General features: G+C 42.8%; 3 protein-coding genes across 8 annotated transcripts in view; 2 read left to right on the forward strand and 1 right to left on the reverse strand.

Annotated features, from left to right (window-relative positions):
* Window positions 1-9,307, reverse strand: part of RCSD1 (RCSD domain containing 1) — a 47,692-nt gene extending 38,385 nt beyond the window's left edge. Inside the window, exon 1 of one of the 2 annotated variants that reach the window (XM_061368778.1) lies at window positions 8,441-9,307. In XM_061368778.1, coding sequence (XP_061224762.1) covers window positions 8,441-8,638 — 198 coding nt within the window. In that variant the 5' untranslated portion in view covers window positions 8,639-9,307. Of the gene's footprint in view, window positions 1-3,315; window positions 3,520-8,440 lie in introns of those variants that run through there. The other variant, XM_061368779.1, reaches the window with a different exon arrangement.
* A 739-nt stretch (window positions 9,308-10,046) lies between these two features.
* CREG1 (cellular repressor of E1A stimulated genes 1) overlaps window positions 10,047-24,789 on the forward strand; it is a 54,159-nt gene continuing 39,416 nt past the window's right edge. The window contains exons 1-4 of one of the 4 annotated variants that reach the window (XM_061368782.1): window positions 10,047-10,345; window positions 12,724-12,843; window positions 13,681-13,865; window positions 14,388-15,934. In XM_061368782.1, the coding sequence (XP_061224766.1) occupies window positions 10,058-10,345; window positions 12,724-12,843; window positions 13,681-13,865; window positions 14,388-14,535 (741 nt within the window). In that variant the 5' untranslated portion in view covers window positions 10,047-10,057 and the 3' untranslated portion in view covers window positions 14,536-15,934. Of the gene's footprint in view, window positions 10,346-12,723; window positions 12,844-13,680; window positions 13,870-14,387; window positions 15,935-24,789 lie in introns of those variants that run through there. The other 3 variants (XM_061368786.1, XM_061368787.1, XM_061368785.1) reach the window with 3 other exon arrangements.
* Window positions 24,252-24,789, forward strand: part of CD247 (CD247 molecule) — a 48,698-nt gene continuing 48,160 nt past the window's right edge. For both annotated transcript variants that reach the window (XM_061368788.1, XM_061368789.1), the window contains exon 1: window positions 24,252-24,412. In XM_061368788.1, the coding sequence (XP_061224772.1) occupies window positions 24,280-24,412 (133 nt within the window). In that variant the 5' untranslated portion in view covers window positions 24,252-24,279. The remainder of the gene's footprint in view (window positions 24,413-24,789) is intronic.

Consider the following 24,789-nt stretch of genomic DNA (forward strand, 5'->3'; position numbering starts at 1 on the left):
TCCTGCTGCTCTGAGGACCATTATGGTTACAGATTTCAGCCTCCTGGTCTGCACAGTACCAAGTACTTGTTCCTCTGTCCTGTCCACTTCAATCCTCTTGTATGACAGGTCACATATCCTTAGTGCAGTTTTCCAAGCGAGAGGGTAAGTGCCTATGCTTGAAACAAAGATGCCCTGTAGTTTGGGTGAGGCCACCATTCCCCGTGGCTCCTGGAAGGATGCAGCAATGCAAATCCTAGACCTGGAAATGTGCTCAGTTGTGATGTCTAGCTGACCACAGTACAACGGAGGAAATGGCTTCTGACCTTGCCTGTTGAGGGAAGAGATGTGTAGAAACCCCAGGAGATTTCTGCAGCCTCCTACTGAGACAGGGAACAGAGGACGCTGCTGTTCACCGGAGAAGTGGGTCAGGACCCAGGGCCTCTTTGTGGTATCCTCACCTGACATAAGAGGGGCTTTTACTGAAAAGAGCAGTGGGCCCATCACTCCCCAGATGTCCCACATGAGAAGACTGTTGTGTAGGGAGAGGACAGGTCTTGGAGACATGTCCAGTAGGTTGTCCAGAGGAGAAGTGGTGAAGTAGCAGAGAACTGTTGTCAGCCCTAGAAAAGCTTTCCTTCTCCTGAGCTGATGCAGCAACTGGCAAAATGAAGATCTAGCAGGTCCTAGTTGCAGAAAAGAGACATGGAATGGAGATGTCACAGAAAGAAATAGAATCTATTGGTAGACACAGAGAATATGGAAGCCTTCCCAAAATAAATCTGTTTGTTGGCTGCCTTTTTACAAGTGGCTTAGCTTTCATCAGTGCCAGCTTTACACACTTTTTATACAAACTCCTCTGTTCTGAACAGACAGAACTTAATGATTTCAAGTTCCTTTCATCAGTCATAACACTGGAAAGAAAACCAATTCTCAAATCTATCTTGCATCAAGACATTGGGTCTTCACAAAAAAGAAAAAACCAACAACAACAACAAAAAAAAACAACCCATGAAGATCAGCAGACTCACAAAATTACATGAACTGCAAGAATGGGGTTCTGTTGCCACTTACTTCCTCTTTCGGATCTTAAATGGTTACGGTTACTGCTTTCAATGTTTCAATGCTTTCAATTTCTGCTATCACGTTCCTGAAAGCAGAATCTCTAAGACTGTAGGTACTGGCCCTAACAAAGAGCAACACCATGCTACCCGCTCTGAGAAAGTGATCCCAACTATCTTGCTTCTGTAGGGTTTTCAAAAATAGGGTCTTCCTGCCAGAGACGTGATGGAAATCAGCTGGCTAGGTCAGCCCGCTGACCTTTTTTCATAATGCTAATCCTAATGTGTCCCACCAGAGCAAAGAGCTTGCCAGTTATGCCTGCAGGGAAGCACAAAGCAGATCTGCCTGCCACTGATGAAGCAAACAGGGAAATAACAGAACTCTCATTCCTGCTGCACAGGACCATTGCATCTCTTTTAAAGCAAAAGAGTGGAGCGAGTCTCCAGGTCCTGCTCACACTGCCTGTGAAAAGCTGTTAGGAAGAAATGGAGAATTGGCAGGTGGAAACTCTTGGCTCTATTTTGGTCTAGTATCTTCTTACCTTTGGGACATTAACCACCTTTTTTGGAGGCTTGGGGCAGGAAGGGAAGACCAAGTACACTACTTAAAAAATGTCTTGGGAGTTGAGATATTTTAAAAATAAGAATGGATGCAACAATCTACAGACGATCAGAAAACAAGGTAACATGGGGAAAGAGTAGGAAATAGAGGAAAGGGAACAGGATCAAGAAGAGGACGTTCAGGTTAAAGACTTCAGAGAAGTCTTCCGTATGTGTCACATGTGTCTCCCAAAAGGAAATTTCTACTCTGAAACACCTCTGAAGAAGACAGCGGAAAACACTTGAGGAGTGTATAGAGAGGAAAGGGGATGTGGGAGAGTGTACTCAACACAATAAATATCAGTCTTTGCTCCATATCTTGCTTCCTATGCACAGCAGTTATAACAAATTAAGAGCGCAACTCCCCTTCCCCTCTGAGACATCACTGGCTTCTATATAGCCAAAAAGAAAAAAACCAAGCATTAACACTTACTGATCTACTCTCTGTCAAATCTAGTAGTCCTTACAAAGCCACACATTTGTCTTGGCACACATAGTCTGTGCTCAGTTGGTTTGATCACTGCTTGGTCCTTCTCCATACCAAAATCTGTTTAGATAGTTTATTGAGGACATTTCTTCTAACAAACATGTCTGATCTTTAATGCTTGCCTGTGGGGCAGGACAGCACAGATAACAGGGAGTGTGATGTTAGCACCGGAGCATTATCAGAACTGACCTATGCGCTGGAAAGCTTCCAAGAAAAATCATAGTGGTGCCTTAAGCACACTGTTCCCTGGCTTTGTGGCATGTTCTCTGCTGCTGGGGCTGCACTGACACAGAAAAACGCTTCCCTGGGAAGACAATCTAATGTGCTTAGTAAGATGTGTTTAGCTGAAATACCAAAAGTCCTCTTTTGTCATTTGAGGTTTTCACAATGTCATAATCACCTTCCTATCTCCTGTCCCTCTCCTAAAAATACACCATCTTTCCTATCTTGCGTGAATGGGAAAAGAGGTAAGCAGAGGTGAACTGTCTTCAGGGTGCTACACAGGAGAAAGCTTGGACTGAAATGCTAGGGAAGCCTGCTTCCTGTCCACAACCTGTGTGCCCACAAAGAGACAGAGCTCTGGTTCTACTCAAGCATGGGACACACAGTATGGAGGAAAAAGCACAGGAAACTCTCTGGGGGTGTACTACTCATTTACTTCTCCAAAGCAGTGGTTCTCAGGTTTCTCATGATTCTACCGAAATGCTCTATTGATAATGAAAGTGATACTGCCCCACCCATGTGGAACTCCGCTCAGGGTCCAAATCACAGCTTCTGCTGCTCCACGGGCTGGGTAGGAATCATCCCTAAAGAGCTTGCTCATCCTGTACAGTTTGTTCACTTCTCATATGATTCCATTTCTACTGTTTTTTTAAAACCTTCTTTCAAAAGGATACCCTTTAAACTGTAACTCTCCCACCTCAAAGACTAAAACATAAATACCAGTCCTTCCTCATTCCCCTTTCACAGATGTAATTTCTGCCCACACCATCTCACTGCTTTCCAAACCTGAACTAAAACCCACTAAATACTGAGGTGCACTACAAGGGCTGGGAGACAAAGACATTTATCTGAACCTCAGCAAAGAGATATTCTGAGCTGCCAGTAGTAAGGAATTGCTTTGCAAGGTGGAGCTAATACAGATTGAGGAGCCAGTCACAAGCTAGTGGAAATAAAAGTTTTCTTTACCTCCATGTCCTGCAAGAGAGAGGTGTCCTCAGGGAAATCTTTCTTCCCCACCCCTTTCCCTCTTATCTGTGGGAAAACTTCAGCCAAGCCAGAAAAATTGTGCCGCGGTGGAGGGTATGTAATACTCAGGCTGTGCTCAGCTTGATAACTGACACAGCCCAGCAAGTGGCCCTGCACTACCAACAAGGAGGAAGGGCGGGTTGGTGAGAGGAAGGGAGGGAGGGGAGAGGAGGGGGAGGCAAGGCAATCAGAGTTTAAATTTAGACACAAATCTAAACAGATACTGTCCTTCCCAGAGCTCCAGGCTCATGAGACAACAAGCAGAAAACTCTGCTGCTGCTCCCAAACTTGGGGACACCACCTGCACTTTCTCCCTTCCTTTCTCCCCTATTTTCTGTCACCTCATCTTTACTTCCCCCCACACACGCACACCCTGTTTTGCCTCTATTTCTCTCCATTGCTTGCAGTTAACTGCCCCGGTGTTTCTGCCTGGATCTCTCCCTTGACCATGCTTCGCTCTCCAAGTCTGCAGGGTGTCTTCCTTTTTGTTTATTTGTTAGGAGACTCTTTCCCCTCTCACTGCAGCTTCCCTTCTCCCTTCCTTCACACTTTTAGGTAATTTCAATCAGCAATGGACTGTCTTTAGGGTGATCAGAGAGGCAGAAGAGAAGCAGTGCAAGGGTGATTGTTGTATTTGACCAGAAGGCTTTGGTGTCTTAGTTCACAGCTGGGACTCCCAGGGACGACACTTCTGTGCTGCTGGGTCCTCTCCTAAACGAGAGATAAGGGCTCTACTGTGACAGGAGCTGCAATAATGTGGGCAAAAGCAGAAGGGGGGTTGCCATGCAAGGTGTCACTGCTAGTCACTGCTAGTTGTAAAGCAGGACTAGCTCCTTCCACCGCCTCACACTACCAGGTCAGAAAGTGCAGAATGCTCTCCCTTCACAGGAAAGGAGTGACTTGTGCACTGAAAGTGAGAAGCTTCAGGGGTGACAGGAAAAAAATCCTCAGGAATGTTTTGCTATAGTTTCCATTTCCATGTGCAATATTTGGTGACCTCTTGCATTTTGGCTATGAAGTATGGACAATGGGGCCTCCACAGGGTGCTAAATCCACAGAAAGAAAATGCAGGGACATGACAGGTCTTTAGAGACCACTTAGGAAAGAAAGTTTTTGAGGGCATCTGAAACTCTGATATTTGTGTCCGCGCAGCTATCTCATTCAGGTGTGTCTGGGAGCCCAGTGTGGGAAGGTGTGTTTGTCAGGGCCGTGGATGAGCAAAGGGTGGAGGGAACTGTGGGTCCCCACAAGACAGAATGAAATTCTGTACTTTGTTAAGGCATGAACTGAGGGTTTAGTAGAGCTCTCTTGTCAGTGCCAGTATCTGGGATTGTTCTGTCCACCTCTCTGTCTGGCTTTGCCTGCTGCTATTCATGTAATTTCCCAGAATTCATACTAGTAACCAACAGATGTTCCCATGTTGGGCTTTTGACCCCCTTAAAATGAGGTCTCAACCCTTCCTGTTCCCACTCGAGCAACTCAATTCTCAACTGAAACAAACAGGGGGATAAAGTAACCACAGAAAAAAACTGAAAACATTTGCATTTCAAAGATCAATCAACTCCGAAAGCCAACATCCTGTTTTGGGTTGGGTTTGAGCATCAGCTTCTCCGACAACGGCAAGATGACTGGAAGTGAACGTGAGCAGCGTTTTCTAGGGGAAACTCACTGCTTGAACTCACCATTCTGCTAACTGTGTCCTGAAATATCTGCTCCCACCGACCCTGCCCTCAGCATTAAACTCACACTGTGGACACTAAGCCTCACCCTCCCTCTTCCCGGAGTTATCAGCAGGAAATGAAGTCAGATGGAATGCTTTGTGCCATCAACATTTCTTGCTCTAATTCTGCAGCTGCAGCAATGCTTGTCTGGGAGCACACACGTGCACACACACGCTCACGTGCCAGGCACCATGCACCCCTGGGAATGATGTGAATGGGAAAGACCCATTAGCAAAGAGGCTTGAATTAAGTGAAAGGACATGGTTGCAAGTGATTCTTGCTAAGCTGTGTTGGACAGGGAGGGTGAGACTCTGTGTGTTGTGTGGTAGCCACATAAAAAAGTAGGTGATACAGACTAATAGAAAGATCTAATAATTTCACATGTTCCCAACAGTTGGCCTGTGCCTGTCTGCTAACATCATGGTTCAGACTAACCAGGCTTCTTAACTCCCAGGCTCTGGGCAAAAGCTTGTCCCCAAGCAGAGTAAAGTTAGAAAAATGCAGCACTGTACAAAGAGCATTTCACCTGCAATGCTTTGCTTGTAATAAGGAGAACGCGCTGAAGTGGACCACCCCAACTCGTATCAGGCCACCTAGGGTGGTGTGTGTGTGGTGGGTGGTGTACAGGTAAATAGTGCCATTTTTTGCAGCACCTGAATTTCTTTGGAGAGCTCTTCTTTCATTGCTGATCACCTGACTTCAGAGAACATACTTAGCTGGGGTATTAAGAGACAATGGCTGCATCCCATTATATTAATATAGTGATGGGACAAATATTATAAGCATCAGCCACTGACAGCTTGCTTTTAGACTGAACGATTCCTCTACCAGTTACTAGTTTTAAAACTCAACAAGGGTTAATATAAAGAAACAAAAAGTTACAGCCAGAACATGGGTGCTGACACAATTCCAGGTATCTGTGCTGGATACAAGCATAGATTTGATTATGTTGTTCTCAAGTCAGTCCTGCTGCCAATCTCTCAACATCCTAGTATCATAGCTATCCTTCACAACATCTTCCTCAGCATGTAGCCCAAGCTCTGACTGAACAGCGACAATTTTAGACTGAACATGGAATAACTCTTCTGGTCCCTAACAGGTTATGCACAGAGGACGTTTGCCTTGCCGATGCCTGTGTGGTGACTGTTAAAAACATAAAAGGACTTTCAGCTGAGTATCAGGACAATGCTATATTAATTTTACCTATCTTCAAAAAATACAGTGATGAAAGGGTCAGAAGCTAAATTCCCAACCAATTTAATTCGGGAACTTTGAGGGCAAGAACAAATAGACGCATTACACACAGGCACACAACACCTTTCTGTCTTCAGCAAAGACCTGTGTCGTGTGCAATTTCCTGATAGCAGTAGCACTGCATTGTTCCACAGTGCTGCTATCTCCTCAGGAGGATATCTAACCAACATTTTTAGAAACAATTTGCATGATGGGTTTCATATGGCGCAGAGTGTTGGCACTTCAAAGCACAGAGTATTTCAGCTTTTGCCAGAGATGACTCACAGGTCAGTTGTTTAAGTCAAATGCAGTGGCAAGTGACTTTAATCACTCTGGCTGTCATCGGGATGCAGACAGCTGGCCTGGCTCAGAGATCAAGCACTACATCCACTGAGACTGCACAGCCTGCAAGTGTTACCCGGACAAAGAAAAGTTTCTGTTCACAGACAGACTGCATGATCTAGACAGGAAGCCAGGCCCAGCACACAGCTAGACTGTGTCTGAAGAGAAACCTTGCCCAGCCCATCCAACAACCATGCTATCTAAACAGAGAGCTGGTTCAAGGCAAAACCAGCTATGAGGAGGGCAGGCAGAGCATAATAATACACTAGATAGGATGGTGACCTTGCTTGCTTTCCGGCTGAAATGCACCTTCTCCAGCAACACAGCCCCCAGATTCAGCCCAAGGCCCATCCCATATAAACCACACTGAAATTAAGATGGTTCCATGAACTGGCCAGCCCCTGGAGGGAGTAAACTGGCTTTATCTACCGTGAGATGTTACTGTCTATTTACTAGGGGTTTTTACGAACATAAGCAGAGTTGAAAAAGAGAACTAGTGGCTAGCAATACTTTCTTGACCTTGTTATGCAAGGACACTGGAAGCCCCTAGACATATTGCATCACAACAGAGAGAATCCTTCTCCTTTCTCTGAGATCTAGCTGAGGAAGTGAGAGCCTGGAGATTTCAGAGCAAGCTGAAAGAGTTAAAAGACCTTATCCCTCACCAGCTTAGGGTCACTCCATGATACCCATCCAAGAAAGAGGTCACCAAAACAAGCCCTCTTCATTCTGTGTGGTGTGCAAGACGGCCTATATGCTGCTGTCCACTGCCCACTGCAGAGGCCACTGAGTCTAACAAATCCTGTTCTCCCTAATGGAGAGCCAGTGTTATTTGTTTCATAAATCCTGTTGGGAGCTGAATCCCCACCAGGCTCATCATCCCAAATCCTGCAGGTCACTGAGTTTTGCAGCAGCACCCCTTGGAGGCTGCAGACAGGGATGGCTGTACACGTACCACAACGCTGGAAAGGGAGGAGAGAAGTGGGCAGACTTTGTTTGGACAGGTTGTTTTGTCTTGGGCCCTGAGATTCCATTATATGGTCCCAGCAGTGGTGGGGGGGATGATCTTCCACACTAAGAGGCTCACTTTTGTCTCTCCTGCCACAGGGGCTGTACAGCTCCAGTAAGGTGCACCCTTCCTGGAGGACAGCCATGAGCACAAATACATACATTTAAACTCCATAACATAAAAGCTTTCCAGAAGAGAGAACAAAAAATGGCCAGCTCTGCTTCCCACATCTCCTTTATCTTCTTTCCTCTCTGTCCCTTTTTTATTCCCTGAGGCACATGTTACTTCCATATACTCTCCATGGTAACCCCTCTTTCCTATGCTGACACAACCAAACACCTGCAGTCTGCTCCCTGTCACTCTCTCCTGCTCCCCAGTAAAATCATTCACAAACTCACCCCCCCACATACACTTGTCGCTTTCATTACATCAGGTAAACACACTCCCCACCTCAGGCTGTGAGGGCAGGACTGCTTGGAAGTGAACAGAAACAAACAGTTTCTGTGCATGCACACACAAGTTGGTGGGGAGAGAAAAGAGGAAGCTGTGTCTCTCTTTTAGCTAAAAAAATCTGTAACAAAAAGGGTTTGTTGCATTTTGTCTTTCTCACCCCCTTTTCTTCCCCAAGCCATTCCCTCAAGACCATTTTCATCCCTTTCTTCCATAATCTTTGCATTCCTTTAGAATGGCTCCTGTTTTTGTCCCTTCAGTATGTTCCAATCCTACCCCTCATCTATATATGTTGTAAAATACTACATACCTGAAGGCAACCTTTTGTGCAGTCTGTTATCTCATAATTCCTTTTATTGCTGTTTTTCTCCTTAGCAGTCTGCCCTGAAATATCACTTGCCCTGTACCACAAATAAGGCTGCCTGTATTGCCTTAGTTGCTGGAGCAGTTCAGTGGTTGCACACCAGGGGTTCATCAGCCTCTGCTTTTCAGTTTTAAGAAAACACATTTTTTTTCCTGAGCATAACCAGGAGAATGCATCAGTGGAAGGCTCTGTGTGTCCCAGAGGGAAAGCAGGGGTCTCTGGCCATGCTCTGCAGGCCAAGGGAATACTGGAGGACTATTTTGTTCTGCCTGTACACAACTGGACAGTACGTAAATGGCAGGGAATGGACCTGTGGTGTGTTTTCCTTCCTGAATTCAGCCCAAACAGAATGATCCCTCTGGTGGGCTGTAAACTGTGGGTGCTGTGTGGCACCTGGGGGCAGATGGCAGTCACATGGTAAATTAATTTGGGTTTCTCTGGGCTACACTGGTATTACATATGTAGTGTAGACATACTTGGTGAGATCAAAGTGGAAAAATGGAAATCCACACCATCTTTTACGAAAAGCTGAATCAAGTCTCAGTATTACCCCAGTTAATCCTAATCTTCATCAGGTGACTGAGCAAAAAGTGGTAAATATTTTCTGTATATTTTCTGTATTTATTTCTCTCAGCAATGCTTTGAAGGCCAGGAGGTTGTTCAACTAGCAGCACCAAGTCTTGTAGAAGAGATGGCTTTGACACACATCCTGCAGTTTGCAAGTGGCAACACTTGACCTGTGCCCTGTGGGAAACGATCCCATGAGCTTTTATGTCTCAAACCAGTTTCACCCAGACCCTGCTTGCTGTGGTTAAAGGACAAGGAAGGCTGAGCCACAGGCACTTGTGGTGACACAGAACCAGCCTCTGAGATTGACTTTGTACCAACGGGTGGTGGGGCCCATGGTTCCACAACCCCCCTTCGGATCTGAGGCACACACAACCTCTGCCAGACAAACAGGGGGCCATGTCAGGGAACAGCTGCTGGTGGGCACTGCGCTGCCGCCATAGCCCACGTCGGGTGAGTCACGCACACTCTGCCAGACAGGCCGGCCGCGAGCAAGTGGGTGCCCGGAAGGCAGACAGAGCGACCCCGCAGGACCAGAACTGCAACGGTCGCCGACTCCACCTCGGGCCACTGCACAGCAGCATCCCCCTCAGCCCACCTGCCATCCGCAGCGGCCACAAGCGCCGCGGAATATGATTGGTAGAGAGTTGCAAAGAGGTCTTTCATTGGCTGCTGGGATACCACCCTTTCTCCTCCCCCTGGAGAGGCAGGGCTGTCCGGGATGTTTACAACCGAGAGCAGCTGTGGGGATTGTCCTGCCCCCTCGCAGCTCTCATTGGCTGAGAAGGGCGAAGCCATTGGCTGATAGCCTACTGGCTAATTTCCCACTCACAAGGTTGCTCCCGGCGCTCCCTCACCCAATGGGTGAAGGCGGGGGGGGGGGGGAAGAAGGTTGTTCCGATTGGCGGAACGCCGTGGGGCCTGCCCTCCCACTCGCGGGTCAGGACCTTGAGGGGTGGCTGGCGCCTCACGGTAGGCTGTGGTGGCGTGTGCGGCATGTTTGGGTTTCAGCTCGGCAGCCCCGTAGTGGTGCTGCTGCTGCTGTTATTGCTGACGGCCGACGGGGCCATCCCGCCGCCGGAGGATGCGGCACGCATGGCGCGCTTCGTGCTGCACACCTGCGACTGGGGCGCACTGGCCACGCTCTCCGCGCAGGAGGGGTTGCGTGGCTACCCCTTCGCCAACGTCTTCTCCCTCAGCGACGGGCCGCCCGGGCCGCTCAGCGGCAGCGGCATCCCCTACTTCTACCTGACCGACATGGAGATCTCCGTGCAGGACCTGGAGGTGAGCAGGAGCGGCTGGGCCGGTGGGGAAGGACAGTGTCCCTGCAAAATCAGGTCTGATCTAGTGTATTCAAGCCCTAGATAGAAATAGTGACTCCAGTAAAGGAGACCTAAAGCTTGCAAGTGTGCAGGTTGCAAATGCAATGAACCAACTGGTGGTTGGGATTACTTTTGTAGGAGTCAGGTTTTACACCAGCCTTTTCTGATGGTAATGTAATGGTGCTGCTAGCTGCCCTTCCTGTGAATGTCACTTCATTTTTGAGCCCTGGGAGCAATTATTGGTCCTACAGCGTCTGAACATAGGCAGTGCTGCCTGTGTTGATGCTTAGTAGCCACAGAATCATCACAGAATCATAAAATAGTTTGAGTTGGAAGGGACCTTAAAGCTCATCCAGTTCCAACCACCTGCCACAGGCAGGGACACCTTCCACTAGAACAGATTGCTTCAAGCCCTGTCCAGCCTGGCTTTGAACACTGCCAGGGATGGAGCAGCCACAGCTTCTGTGGGCAACCTGTCCCAGCGGCTCACCATGCTTGTAGTAAAGAACTTCCTCACGTCTAATTAAAATGGCCCTTCTGTCAGTTTAAAGCTATTCTCCCTTGTCCTGTCACTCTATGCCTTTGTTAAAAATCCCTTTCCAGGTTTCTTATAGGCCTCCTTTAAATACTGGAAGGCTGCTATGAGGTCTCCACAGACCCTTCTCTTGGCCAGGCTGAACAGTCCTTCGAAGAAGTTCCTACTGATCATGGTCTGAGAAGTTGTTGAGCACCACCCTGGTAGAGGAAGAGACTGAAGCTTACAGGATCACTGAGCAGTGGAATGAGGGGCCACAGAATATTTAAATGGAGAATGTCACAAAAAATACCAAAACAACTGTAAATACGCAGTGTGGGACTTGAGCAAAGAGAGCTCTTATACAGGCTATTGAAAGAATAGTAATCAGATCTCTGGAGCAGATTGCAAAAGCAAGCACATGATGGGAGGTGTGCTGAGGCTCTGAGTGTAATTGGCCCTATCTCATCAGATGTGTCACTTGGATGAAGTCAAGAGAGTTGGCTACAGAGGTAGGGAAATAGTGATTGTGTGTGTCCTTTAGTGGATTTTTTTTTTGTTGTTCCAGCAACTGTTATGGTGTTAGTGAAATAAACACAAAAATAATGGAAATTTTCAGACTTTATTTTACTGTAAACTTTTTTGTCTGTTCACTGTCAGGTTTTAGTTTGTTACGTTGAAATAGCTTATGTATCGAAGTGCTGGAGAAAGCCTAACTTACCTTGCGTAGTATCTTTTCTATCCCAGAATAAGATAAAAATCATGGTATAAACTGCTAACGAACATTTTCCTATGGAAGGCTCTTCAATAGATCCTTGTTCTGCTGTTAGAGGGCAGAAACATTTGACTGTGACAGTCACGTGTGACGGGGATGGTGCTGAATAATCATGAGTCAGCTTTTTCTGTAGTTAAGCAACTTCCTATCTATCAGGTGGTTGCTCCTGTTCCATCAGTTCAGCAGGGCTCTGCATAGTGCTCAAGTGACTTTTTTGACATATATATTTGAGGTAGGCATTCCTGTTTTGCACCAGTACTTGTCAAGCTGTGTTCACCAAATTAGTTTTTGTAAATCAATCAGATACAGATTCTTTAATTCTTCAAATTTGGTATCTTAAATACCCAAGATTTTTTAAACCTGCCTTTAATAATTAGCTTTAAACTTGAAAAGACCTGACCAGGCAGCAGAGAGGCTTGTTTTGATGTTGGGTGGGGAGGGTGTTTGTATGTTTGGTTTTGTTTTAACTAATTTTATCAACAGTTATGAAACTCAGTTACCTTTTTAGTAACCCTTTATCCTTTTACTGATGAAGTTCACTGTATGTCCTTGTCTTCTGTACTGTGCTGTGTCTATGTAAATTGGAATATATCATAGAATCACAGGCTGGTTTGGGTTGGAAGGAACCTTAAAGCTCATTTAGCTCCAAATCCCTGCCATGGGCAGAGACAGCTTCCACTAGACCAGGTTGCACCAAGCCCTGTGCAGCCTGGCTTTGAACACTGCCAGGGATGGGGCAGCCACAGCTTCTCTGGGCAATGTCATCATTTGAATGTGAAATAGCTAGACTGCATATTGAATTCACAGTTCTAGGGAGTGCTGTTTTGTGATGTTTGTATTTTATACTAACAAACTTGAGCACTGGGCTTTCTTTCACATTCAGAGTTCATTTAAGTAAGGCCTTCATATGTAATTAGGAAAAGCTGACAAGAGCTTTGTTCTTTTTACCAGTAATATTGAACTTAATATAGAACAAAATGCTGAAAATATGATGGGTATGACATTTTTCTTGCAAAAGCATGTAAACCTTATTTTACTGCTTGCATTTCAGATCAATTCAAATGCCTCCTTGACTGTATCTTTGGCACAGACTCCTTACTGCAAGAAGCACAAATATGATCCCCAGAATCCCCTGTGTGCCCACATCATCTTCAGTGGGAATGTTGTAAAGGTAAGTAGCTGAAAGTTGACACTGGATAACATTATGTGCATGAAATAGTATTGTTTAGTGGATGGAGAAAGAAAAGGTTAGAATTTCTGTGTGAAAGTATATGAAGAGATGTTATGTGCCACGATAAGAGAAGGCTAATCATAGTTGGTGTGAGAAAAATGAAGTTACCACTTGATATTTGCAGGAGCTGTGTTGTTTTCACACCTCAGATATTTGTACATTACACTCTAGCAATCCTTTAATTATTTTCACAAGTTTCTCATCGATAACAGTGTGGTTTATTTCAATTAGTTCCTCTTGTAGCGTACCCAGACATCTAAGTTGTTGATTTAACCCTTTAAACATTTGCGCATTGTATATTAAGTGCCACCACACAATTCAGCTTCCCTTCTCTGTAGATTCTATTCTATCATCCTATTTGTGTATGTGCATATGCATGTGTTTGCACATGTCTGAACATTGTTGGGTCTATGTGTGTCTGTTTGAGCAGGTGCATAGGAGGCAAAATCACACATTCAGGAAGTATCCATACTTCTCTGTTTTGTGATCTGTTGAAAGATTTATTTTTATGTTGATGAAGAACTGCCTTACTCATGCTTACTTTAAAAGCACCCTTTTGATTTAATATTAAAATCAACTGCCTTGGAGTTTTTTTCTGTGTCATACAGTGGTATGCCCCACTGAATATGGAGGGACTCTGCCACAATAGTGAGTCCTTTGGGACAAGACTTGGCTGAACTGAAAAAAGCATACTACAGTCAGCAGTGTTTTTTTAGCTAAAATTTGTCTTCACATGACTGTATCTTACTGTAGTATTTTCTGGTTATTATCTTTTAGGTGAATGATTCAGAAGCAGGCTTAGCAAAAAAAGCATTATTTAGTCGCCATCCTGAGATGGAAAGTTGGCCTAAGGGTCACGCTTGGTTCTTTGCCAAATTCAATATCACCTATATTTGGGTCCTGGACTACTTTGGTGGATTGAAAATTGTGACGCCAGAAGAATATTACAACGTCAAGCCTTAGTAAGTACTGAGGTTTTGCATACTAGCTCTCATTATATTTAGAACCTATAGAAATTCTGCATATCAAATTTCTATTGTCTCTTTTTTTCATACACATTTATTTTCCCTAACTAGTCTACTGGATGGAGTGCCTGAAATCGTAAGATGTGCTTGAATAGGAGATCCACCTACTTAACAATATCAAATATAGTATCTAAAGAGCTATCTATGGCTAACTGCACTTGTACCTTGGCTTAAAAAACAGTTTCTTGGGAGGAAGGACTCTTATAGAATGGACAGTTATTGTCTCCTTTTTGAGTTAATTGAAAGACAAATGATGTTTTGGTAAAAGTAGTGAGACTGTTCACCACTTATGAAGCTATATTAATGGGATTGCAGCAATATTGCTTTATGTTTTTAAAAAAATGCTTTTGAATCTATCATTACAATGTTCAGGTATGGAGAAATAGTGTTCTGTTAGCTACATAAAAATAAGTCTTTAAAACTTTCAAATCATTTTAGCACAGTAAACACACAATTCAGTTTCGCTCTTACTCTTTGTAGGTGGCAGAAGATTCTTGCTGATGCTGATACACAGATGAATTACTTGAGTTGTTTCATGAAAGATTTATTTTTTAATATGTGTTGTACAGCTGAATTAATTATGAAAAAAATCACTTTGCATTGTTAATGAGCTTGTATAGTCCTGAAGTAATGTGAGTTCTCACTAACTAGCACAGCTTAAATCATGTCATACTCAGAAACCTTTGTGCGTAAGTCATAATTAAATCTTATTCACTAGACACGCTTCTGGAAAGATATCTGTCTGACAATCTGCATTCAGAAACGCTGTGTTTACTGGAAAATAAAGGATTAGTCTAGTTCTAGTGGTTTGTGAGCATTTCCAATTTTTTTTTTTGTTTGTTTTTAATACCAGTTTAGTTTAGATCTTCATGGCAAAGTACTACAGGATGGCTCAGCTGACTGTGGAATGGAAAGCGTTGCTTGTATTACAATGGCAAATGATATGCAGAGTTTCCAATTTCCGTTGATAATTTTCTTTGCACACTAATACATTCACTTGTTTGAGCCATTGTTCTATTTTGCTACGTATATTGAATGTGCTATAGAATATGACTTGTGTTTATATAAACTCTGTGTATACCTCAGAATTAAGTTCTTGGTAACTCTTAGCAGGCAGTGGTTATGTGCCCTGACTCTTTAATGGAAGCAGGGTGTGGTAATACCTAAAGCATGTCTTTAGTATAAAAAGTGTAATGGCTTGTAAGTTCAATAAGAATGTTGTAAAGGGTAAATGTTTTCTGTTTATAATTCTGAAATCTTCAGCTTTGGTAGTCTGATCAAATAGCAACATATCAGCTTTTATTACCCGTAGCAGTAGAAATAGGCAGACTCTTGGCTTCGAAGCCTTACACAGCAATTTTTGGTTAATAACCCAAAAGTGAGAACTAAGCAATACAGTATGATAGAGATGATTCATGACTTGTAGAGAATGAAAATGAAAGGTGTGCGTAATTAATTCTGTGTTAAAATAAGCCACACACAACCACAAAAAGAAATAAATTAACATCTTTTTACCTCCTCTCTCATCTACCATGAGCTAGGTTCACAAATACCCAAAAGTGATTATGAAAACTAAGTTGATTTTACAATGAGCAAATATTACCTAGTTGTCAGAGTAACGAATGTGAGAACTTAGACTCCTTAGAGGCAGACCAATATATAGAACAGTGGAATTCATCATATCAAATCAGGTTAATGTTGTTATAGTATTGCTACTTCCTGGAATTATTTGTGAAAGTATTTTTGGTGTAATGTATTACATTTTCCTTCTCTGCAAGGAGAAAAAATGTACTTGTTACTGAATCAAACCCATTCTGTCCTGCTGTTTGAAACTTAAAATATGGAAACAATTTATGTTGAAGAGATAACTGTCATTAAATGCGAAACCAGAAAATAGTTTTATATAAAGCATAGCAATTGTGGAAACTCAAATTATCCACTGGTATGAACTCAGTTCTTACCATGGGGCCACTTGAATGCATTGCATGTCACTCTGTAACTTCTGATGTGTGAGATTGATGATGCTGTGCTTTTATTAAAGGGGTTTTTTTGACAAGTGGTGGTATGTGTTATTTATTACATGTTCAAGAATATTTCTCTCCCTCATGCTCTTTCACCTGAGTACACTTTCTTCAGAGTTCTTGTTTTACTGTTGCTCTAGAGTCTTTCATGCTTACTAGAAAAAAATGGTAAAACCATTTAAAAACTATAAAACCTGTTTATATGGTAAAACCATATAAAAACTTGCACGAGGCTTTCCCTCTGTGAATGGTATAAGCATTTTCATGCTTCACTTTCTTTTCTGCATCTAATATTGTGAAATGGAACATAAAATAACAACGGAGTTTGTGGAAATCAGTACAAGAAAGCCTTATTTGATTATTCCTTCTATGTTTATAGATGACTGTATCATTGGCAGACAAGAGTTCATCCTCACCCAGGAAAGCAGGGCTCCATCACGCATTAACAGTTATTTAGGAAGACAAACACCATCACTTGGAATACAGCCCCCCTTCTTTCTTCTCCTGCCAGCTTTATATGCTGAGCATGATGCCATATGGTCTGGAATATCCCTTTGGTCAGTTGGGGTCTGCTGTCTCAGCTAAGTCCTCTCTTAAATCCTTGTATACACCCAGCCTACTCCCTAGGAGGTTGAGGGGAGAAGCAGAGAAGGTCTTGACATTGTGTAAACAATAGCTAAAACATGGGTGGGTTGTCAGCACTTTCATCACAAATTCAAAATGTAGCTCCGAACAAGCTGCTATGGAAAGAAAATTATGTCATGCAAAAGCAGTACAATACCTTTAAAAGAATCACTTTAGTTTGAGGGTTTGTTACAGAATAAAACTTGTTTTATTTCTGGTTGTCTTGTCAGATGTAATGTTCCCATTAGTACCAATTCCCAAGTCTTGTCTGATTCAGAATGGAAGGGCATTTTTTTGGTAACAATTATTCTTAAACAGTTTTGTAATGTACTACATTTTCTTGGAACAGTTTCAGATCATCCAGTCTCTGTGGAGACAGTGTTCTCACAAGAGAATGCATAATTGGCACATAAACTGAATAACCCTGAAAGATATAGCAAGGCCGTGAGAGGCCCGAGGAAGCTTAAGCAAGCAAGATAAGAAGAAGCTGTAATTCACTGAGTTAATGAGAACTGTGGACCGTTGGCAAGCTTTCGAAGTCAAGTTCTCACACCTGTGCTTAACCAATTATGTGTTAGTCACTAAGGGTCTTCAAGACATGCATCCAATCATAATACGCCAAATCAGTGTAAGTGCCTGTAAGAAATAGTATATAAGGAGTTAAAGCTTTGTAATAAATTGGCATTCGCTGATCACATTGATCGTTCCTGCGTTGACAAATCTCTTCATGTTTTAAGTTTGATAGGATCCCAGCCAGATATTTCTTTGGAAAGTGGTGAACAACAAAATGATTTAAGCTGCACATACAGAGCTGGGTTTGAGGGTTCATCAAGGAAGAGCTCTTTGGGGTTGCTGAATTTCTGCATCACACTGAACACTTGGATAAAGAGATTTTGTATGTAGAAGTGGAATGTAAAGCAGAGTAGGGTATCAATTATACAGAACATTGGACATCTCTGTTCACCTCCCTTAGTAACAGGCATGTAAAGTTAGTATCATGAACTCAAGGTAAGTTATCAGCTTTGGTCCTGTTTTTCCTTGTGCTCATCTTTGTTGTATTAGCCTTATTCAGGAATTTGCTTCTGAACATGTTTCTTTTTTTCTTAATATCCAGAAATAATAGTATAACTTAGAATAGGGAAGGCCAAGTACAAGAAATTAACATAGCTGTAAATAATGAATCAGTATTTTGGCTACATGTTTCCTCTGTCATGGTATGCTTGACATTATCTGAGCTCTAATAGTAAGGAAGTCAGCCTCCATACTTAGGAGGTTATGAATCTGAGATATGGAATAAACTGAGGCACCTCACTATATCACAGGATGTTTGTTAGCTAGGAGTCTAATTAGGATAATCTCAGCCTGTCTCTCTGATGATATAGTCCTGTTTTTTGTTTGTCTACTTATCTTGCTCATTGACATATTTGTGTTTCTATGCCTTGATTTTCCATTTCTTTATTGTGTTATAATGTAAGACTTGTGCCCAGTAGATTCTTGTGACATGCTACATCATTGCAGAATAGTGCTTAGGTACATCAGCTATTAGTTGAAGCACTTTTTCCGTTCTGTCTGGAATTAATTTCTTATCTATTTAACTTTGTATCTGTGATCTTCACAATAAAATCAAAAGAGGTATCTTAACCAGAGTATTAGATTAATACAAAAAGTATTCATCATAACTTAATACTTAAAAGTATTAATCATAACTTAACGGATTAATTTGTAACAGGCTTTTCCTGAATAACACCATGACCAAGTTTCAAAATCAAATAAACTGCTATATTATTGTTGAACACCAGAGGGTGCCGTAGACTTATATTCGGGTTGATTGTTGAATGTTTAATACTGAAAATTGGTTATTGAATTCATCATAACTCAAAGGTGCTGGAAAAGCATACGACTAAGGCATTATATGAACAAATTCTTTTCCTACAGTGTTTTACATTATGAATGCTTTCCTCCATAAACACAGCATTGTGCTAGCTGCTAAAAAAGAAGCATTCATCTTTTTTTTTTTTTTTTTTTTTGGGGGGGGCGGGGGGTGTAACCATTTTGTGCTACCAAGTGCTCAGAAATAATATCCATGAAACTTATTTAAAGGTTTTTAAATTAAGAAACTCTAGTAAAGGAAATGGAGACAGGTATAGATTGCCTTGGAACATCAGATGGGACAAGCCACCTGCAGGCTTGACTGATAGTGTACATTTCTCTCACGACTTACTGTAAGAATCTGAAGTGAGGGTGTTTGTTAAGCATGACAGTGCTTAGGCTTATTATTAGCTGAACCAAACCACATGATTCTGATTTGTAATTTCCAACAGCTAATTAATCTTGTTGGTTTTCTTGTTGCCCTTTAGGCCTTCTTCCATAGTTTGGGTGGCCGCTCCTGACTATGTGCAGATATCTGGGTGATGAGGTAGAGCTGGGAAAAGCCTGGAAAAGCTTTTTCTGTTTGCATTGGAGCTGTGATAGGGCTCAGGCTCTTGCTGCTTGCCTAGTCCCACTGACCTGACCTCAAACCTGTCTCAACTGTGGCTGATCCTTGTTGCTGTCACCCAATCCCCTATTTTTGACAAGGTGCTGTGGGCATAGGTAGTACCTCAGTGGCAAGGCCGCTGCCTGGCTGACCATGGTGGCCCTTGGTGCTACCCAGCAATTGTATCTTTTTTTTCTGGGAAGCTCAGTCCATGAGCTTCTCATGTAAAACTCTTGGAATTGCTTCCAGGGCTTTTTGACTTACGAGCTTTTGCAACTAGAAGCCTCTGTGGAGGCTACAAGTTGAATCCCAGTTTGTAGGATTCATGTAGAACACTTACAAATCATCTCAGCACTTTTAGATGAGAGGAATGCCTTTCTGAAAACAAGATACTTCTGCTTGCCACAAACACAGAATAACTTTACAAAGCCATGCAGAGGGTGTGTGTATGTGCATGCACAGAGGAAAAGCTTTCAAGAAACACTAGGTAGTACATACATAATTGCATATGTAAGCATGAATATTTTAGTGAAAAAATGAAGATACTTTGTATTTCTATAATGTTTTATGCCAATGGAACCTATTAAATATCACCCAGTAATGGAAAAATAACCGTTTCTAGGTTGAAATGAACAATTGTTTAGATATAAGAAATACAGAAATAATTGCACAAAACCTGAAGTATATGATTACAAGAACCTTGTGTAGTTCTCTTCTGTTTTCATTTAGCCCAAACCAGTTGCCTAATCAAGCATGAACTGGATTTTTTATTTGCTTTAAATGCTTAAATGAATTTCAGTTAATTTAATTAAGTTTGCCCCAAGATCAGCATTTGAAAAATACAGAAGAGGTATGTGTTAGAGCTGGAGAGGGGAAGAAAATAAATGGAGATACTTGTCACAGGTCGTAAAGTCTGGCTTTACAATACTTTATATTCATGAAAGACATAACCCTACTGATCAGTTCAGTACAGCCAATGCAAGAAAATACTGAAGGTGCTCTATAATTAAAAATGGCATTTCCTCAATGTGTGTTTGGTGGTAAAGTCACAGAATTTTTCCACGCATGCTGTAAGGTAATGACGGAAATTCACCTGCAATTAACAGGTAAAAATGTTAATGATTGAGAGACTGGCTTGACTTGACTAAAGGAAAAACAGCATCCTTCTTAAGATATGACATAAGCAGTGGTCTCTCCAGTGCATTTAACAAATAAAAAATCCAGAGCAGATCATAAAGGCTTGTCTGGGGAGGAAAGGTTCAGAGGTCTCAAACCTGAGTATTCAGAGGGGGCACATTTTGACTTTCTACTAACATATGCTTTACAGGTTTCCAAAACCCATGTTGCACTAAAAATTTTAAGACCATAGTGGAAATAGGGAACTGCTAGTCACAAAATACCCCACAAAACCAAACCAACCCCAAGTCCAACAAGCAAATCAAAATAATGAATAGGAATTAATTCTTACATTACATCAGGGTCTGTTTATCATTTCCCATAGGCAGCATACAGTCCTGGCTGTGTTTGTCGTTATGATACTGCACAGGTGTCTGGTGTTTGTGGCTTTTTTCTTGTTGGATGTGGCAGGGTTTCTGTTTGCACAATGCAGCTGCAAGGAAGAGTGACAGCCAAATAGTTTTCCCTTGGAAATGTAGTATTTTCATACACAGAGAGGAGCAGTTGTAGCAAGACCAACTTCTCTTGTTTCCCTTTTGGGAGCTGCAAATCAAGGCTTGTAGTTAGACACTGTTTTCCTTTCAGCTCTCCATTTGCAATGCTGGCAATAGTGCAGTGCAGGGACTAATCCTCTGAGAATGCAGCAATTATAACTAAGTATTAATTGCCACATTCCAAGGTGGTTAGCACAGTTGAACCCAATTAGACCAAAGCAAAGCTTCACTCTGAGGCATTACAGTGCATTGAAATGCAGTGAAGCTATGCAGGACTGGCAGTCCTCAACATTTTGTCAACAAAAATTGTGGGCTTACAAAAAAACCCAGCAGACTTTCTCTTTTTGATGTCTTAGTTTACTGCATGAACAGTATGTTTGTGAACAGATTGCTCACTGGAGAAAATTGTTGCTTATTTATCATCCATTATCTTTGTGTGAACTGCTCCAAAAATGATTTTAATACTTGTTGAATTAGTCCTGGTACTGCTGGATCAGGGGCAAGACTGCAGTCTGTCTGGACTCTCCCATCTCAAAGTTGTCCAGCTCCTTCATCAGGTGATGTAGGAATTAATTTTGTCTGCAAGTGCTAACTGTATCAAACAGGCTTAGGAGAACTTTTGGTAACTGACTTGTTCTCAGTTACAGCAGTCTGTGGTGATGATTGCAGGCGAGCTTTCTGTGGTAGCAATACATGAACCAGGGGGCAGTGTGTAGGTATTTTTTAATCCTCAGCTTGACTGTGGTGTGGGTTTGTTTTTTAGTTTTCATTTGTTTCCTGTTAAAACTGCAAGCTCTGCTGCCCTTTCTTCATTTTTTTTTTTTTTTTTTTAATAGTAGAAGCATGACTGGTAAGCATGAAACAGGGATGCTTCTGGGGTTGAATCAGCCCATTGCATTAGGGCTGTTCCAGGATTTCTTGTGTCCAGAGAAAGAACGGCATATTGGTGCACAGAGCATATACTCTATTTCTCTGACCTTTCCTTATTTGACACCAAAATACACTGGCCTAACTGCTGTTCTCCCAGTGTGCTTACTGTTGCCGTTAATCTCCCTTTCTTATACAGCTCTTCTTTCCTTTTCCTTAGCTTTGGCCTCAACTCTTTATTCAAAGTGATAATTTGCGGGTTTTCTGCCGGAGGGAGAAGCTATGATCAGTAACAGGAGGAGACGGGTCAGCGGAATAGTGATGAGCAGTGTCATTTGTTCCTCTGAAAATACAATTACCCCAAAATATCAAGACTTAGTATGATATTATTTTAGCTTTTGGACAAGGCATCTGTGAGATTTAGAGAGCGTGCTGTGGGAGCAGAGGTCTTTTTCTTCTCACTAATTCCTTATTTCAGCCAATCTTCTGTCACACAGGGAAGTGGATAGAAAAGGCTTTATCTGGCTTGCACTGGAATATGGAACTCATACACAAGCACAGCCATCTCTGGGATCAATGACACCTCTTTCAGGTTAGTGCATGGCAGCTTTCATGTTCTGTGCTTTGCCTTCTGCCTGGCAGTGATTCAGAGATGATACAACCTTCTCTTGCAGCTTTTGGGGTAGGAGAGCCACAAAAGAAACCCTCCTCAAGACTGGGGAGAACAGAAACTCTGATGTACTGTCTAGGTATTACAGAATGGCATGTGGCACTAGGTTTGAGTAATACTGGTGTCTAATAATTCTGGTATTGCCTGACACAATATATAATAATTATTAAATAAAAGAATAATACTGGTTTATTAATGTTTTAGCCTTCAGTACTTCAGGCAGCAAGGTGATGAATTTCTTGGTCTCCTTCTTCCAAGAACTTCTATTTAATTTGCTTTCAAAAGATTATAAATTCTTACTACTTAAATGCACAGTAACTTATCCTGTAAGTTGTCTTTATACTACTGGGAAATAGTTATCACCAATCCTGTTCCTGTACCTGCTGGGGATACACATTCCTTTTTCTTAGACTTAGAAATAGGAAAAATATATGTATATTCATTGAGGTATTTGTGCTTCCTCCCAACCTAAGATCTCATCCTGAAGTGTATTAATAGTACTACTATTGTAAACACTCTGCAATCTTCCATTGAACCAGTTGTATTTTGATGGTGGGTAGCTAAGCTTTAGGTGCATCTAAGTCATGTTTTAAAGCCTTTCTAATTTACCATTGTCTAAAATGTACCTTCTATTTGTGTTAATAAAAGTGAATATTTATATTTGTTCACATCTGAAAGGAGCACAATAATGTGAGATTTCTTAAAAAGTGAGAGTTGGCACCACTGTGTCAAGTGGTATGATCTTTCGCATATAAATGTCCTAAGACTTTGCTGGAGAAATTGCTTCTGCCTAATACCTTCTCAGGAGGACTATCCTAACCTCCAGATTTCACCTTCCTTTCTTTTATTATGCTGGGTTTCTTCTCCCCGCTGTTGCGCTAAATGAATCCCCACACAGAAGTGGGCAGGGGATAGCCAAGGGGGTGGCAGGGGCTTAGGCAATATGGGAAGCACTGCAGTCACCATGCTGGTTGGAGAATGTGGACCTGTAGGAAACCAGGCTTGGCTGCTGCTGGGCAGACCTGCTCTGTTTTATGTTGCTCCAAGGGCTGTATTAACAGACACGCCCACAACGTGGGACTGAAAAGCCTTGTTAGCTCCTAGAGAGCAGCAGCCTCCAAATCCTGATCCTGGGGTCCACTGATCTGCCTCGGGATCTGTTGCTAGAGGACAGCTTCAAGCAGAAAGAAGGTTGAATCCCATGGCCCACTCAGTAGGTAGGAGTAGCATGCATAGCTAGGGGCTGCAAGCTTTTTGTTTCAAGCCAAGTGAAGAGGAGATGCACATTGTGCTCTCCCTCAGAGGTGGCACAGGCTCTCCTCCATACAGGCTGCAATGGCTCAGAGGACAAAATGGCTCCAGAGCTCTGCACACACTAGCACCCTTTCAAAATAGAAAGATGCAGCATGTTCACATCAAAAGGCATCTCCATTTCATAGTCAGGTACAACTGAAATGAGCCAGGCAGGGCCAGTTGTGCTGGTGTTTTATGTCCCATGGATGCTGTCTGCAAGAATGGGCACAGTCCAACTCTCCCTGATGCTGGCCACTTCGGCCCTGAGCAGTCAGCCATTTTCAGTTCTCACGGTAAGGCCATATTTCAACTAGATTTAGAAATAAACTTTACACCTTTACCAGGTTAGCCAGCTACTTGTTTAAGAGTGACTGTAACTTACATTTCAAACTCCTACTTATGCCACACTGCACACTGGAAACAGTTATACAGTATTTCAAAGTCAAGACAAATTTGATTCCAGATATGCTTCCTGAGCTACTTGTAGAGATCAGCAACTGCTGACTGGGATGACCTAGGAACCATAAGATAAATTGAAAAAAGCCCCAACCACCAAAAACCATCTTGCAAAGAGAAAAAGAAAGAAAAAATACAAAAGGAAACCTCAGACATCAATACCAAGAGTGTAAAACCCAGCCCTCGAAGGCTGTGAGGCACAGGAAGGCTCTTGCTTTGGTGCTCCTGCCAGCAGGTGGACTCACAGGAGGAGAGCTTCCTGCAGGGCTGGCAGATGAGCAAAGCCTGTGGAGGAACCTCCTCTTCTCCTTGCTTGTGGCGTCCTGCTCCCCACCACTGCTGGAGAAGCAAGATGAAGTGGAGGACTGCGATCTTTGCCATCCTCCAGGCACAGCTCCCAGACACAGGTAGGACAGGCTTTTATTGATGAAAGGGCATGATGTTTCTGTGGTGGATTCCCCACCATTTTGGAAGCAGGAGGGTATCTGCGAGGGCCTTAGCCATGTCTGCCATCCTGATCATGGCTGCTTGTGAATGCAGTGGCAGGACTTGTGTTGAACTGCCCTGTGACAGAGAACCTCTGGAGGCCTGGGAGGAGGAGGTGGTGAGGACAGCCATTGTCTGCGTGGCCTCCTCTTGCTGGAGTGACTGCCACAGCTGAGCAACTTGTAATTAAATAAAGCTCTCATCCCTCAAGCCCTTCCTTGGGATTTTTAAAAGGGGGAATTTGATACAATAATGAAAACATTACTTGCAGTAATATGCACAAGAGAGGCTTTTAATT

This window comes from Neopsephotus bourkii, unplaced genomic scaffold (genome assembly GCF_033783945.1).
Source record: "Neopsephotus bourkii isolate Nb327-2 ecotype Australia unplaced genomic scaffold, CSIRO-AGI_Nbou_v1 NB_1446, whole genome shotgun sequence".
Classification (NCBI taxonomy): Eukaryota; Metazoa; Chordata; class Aves; order Psittaciformes; family Psittacidae; genus Neopsephotus; species Neopsephotus bourkii.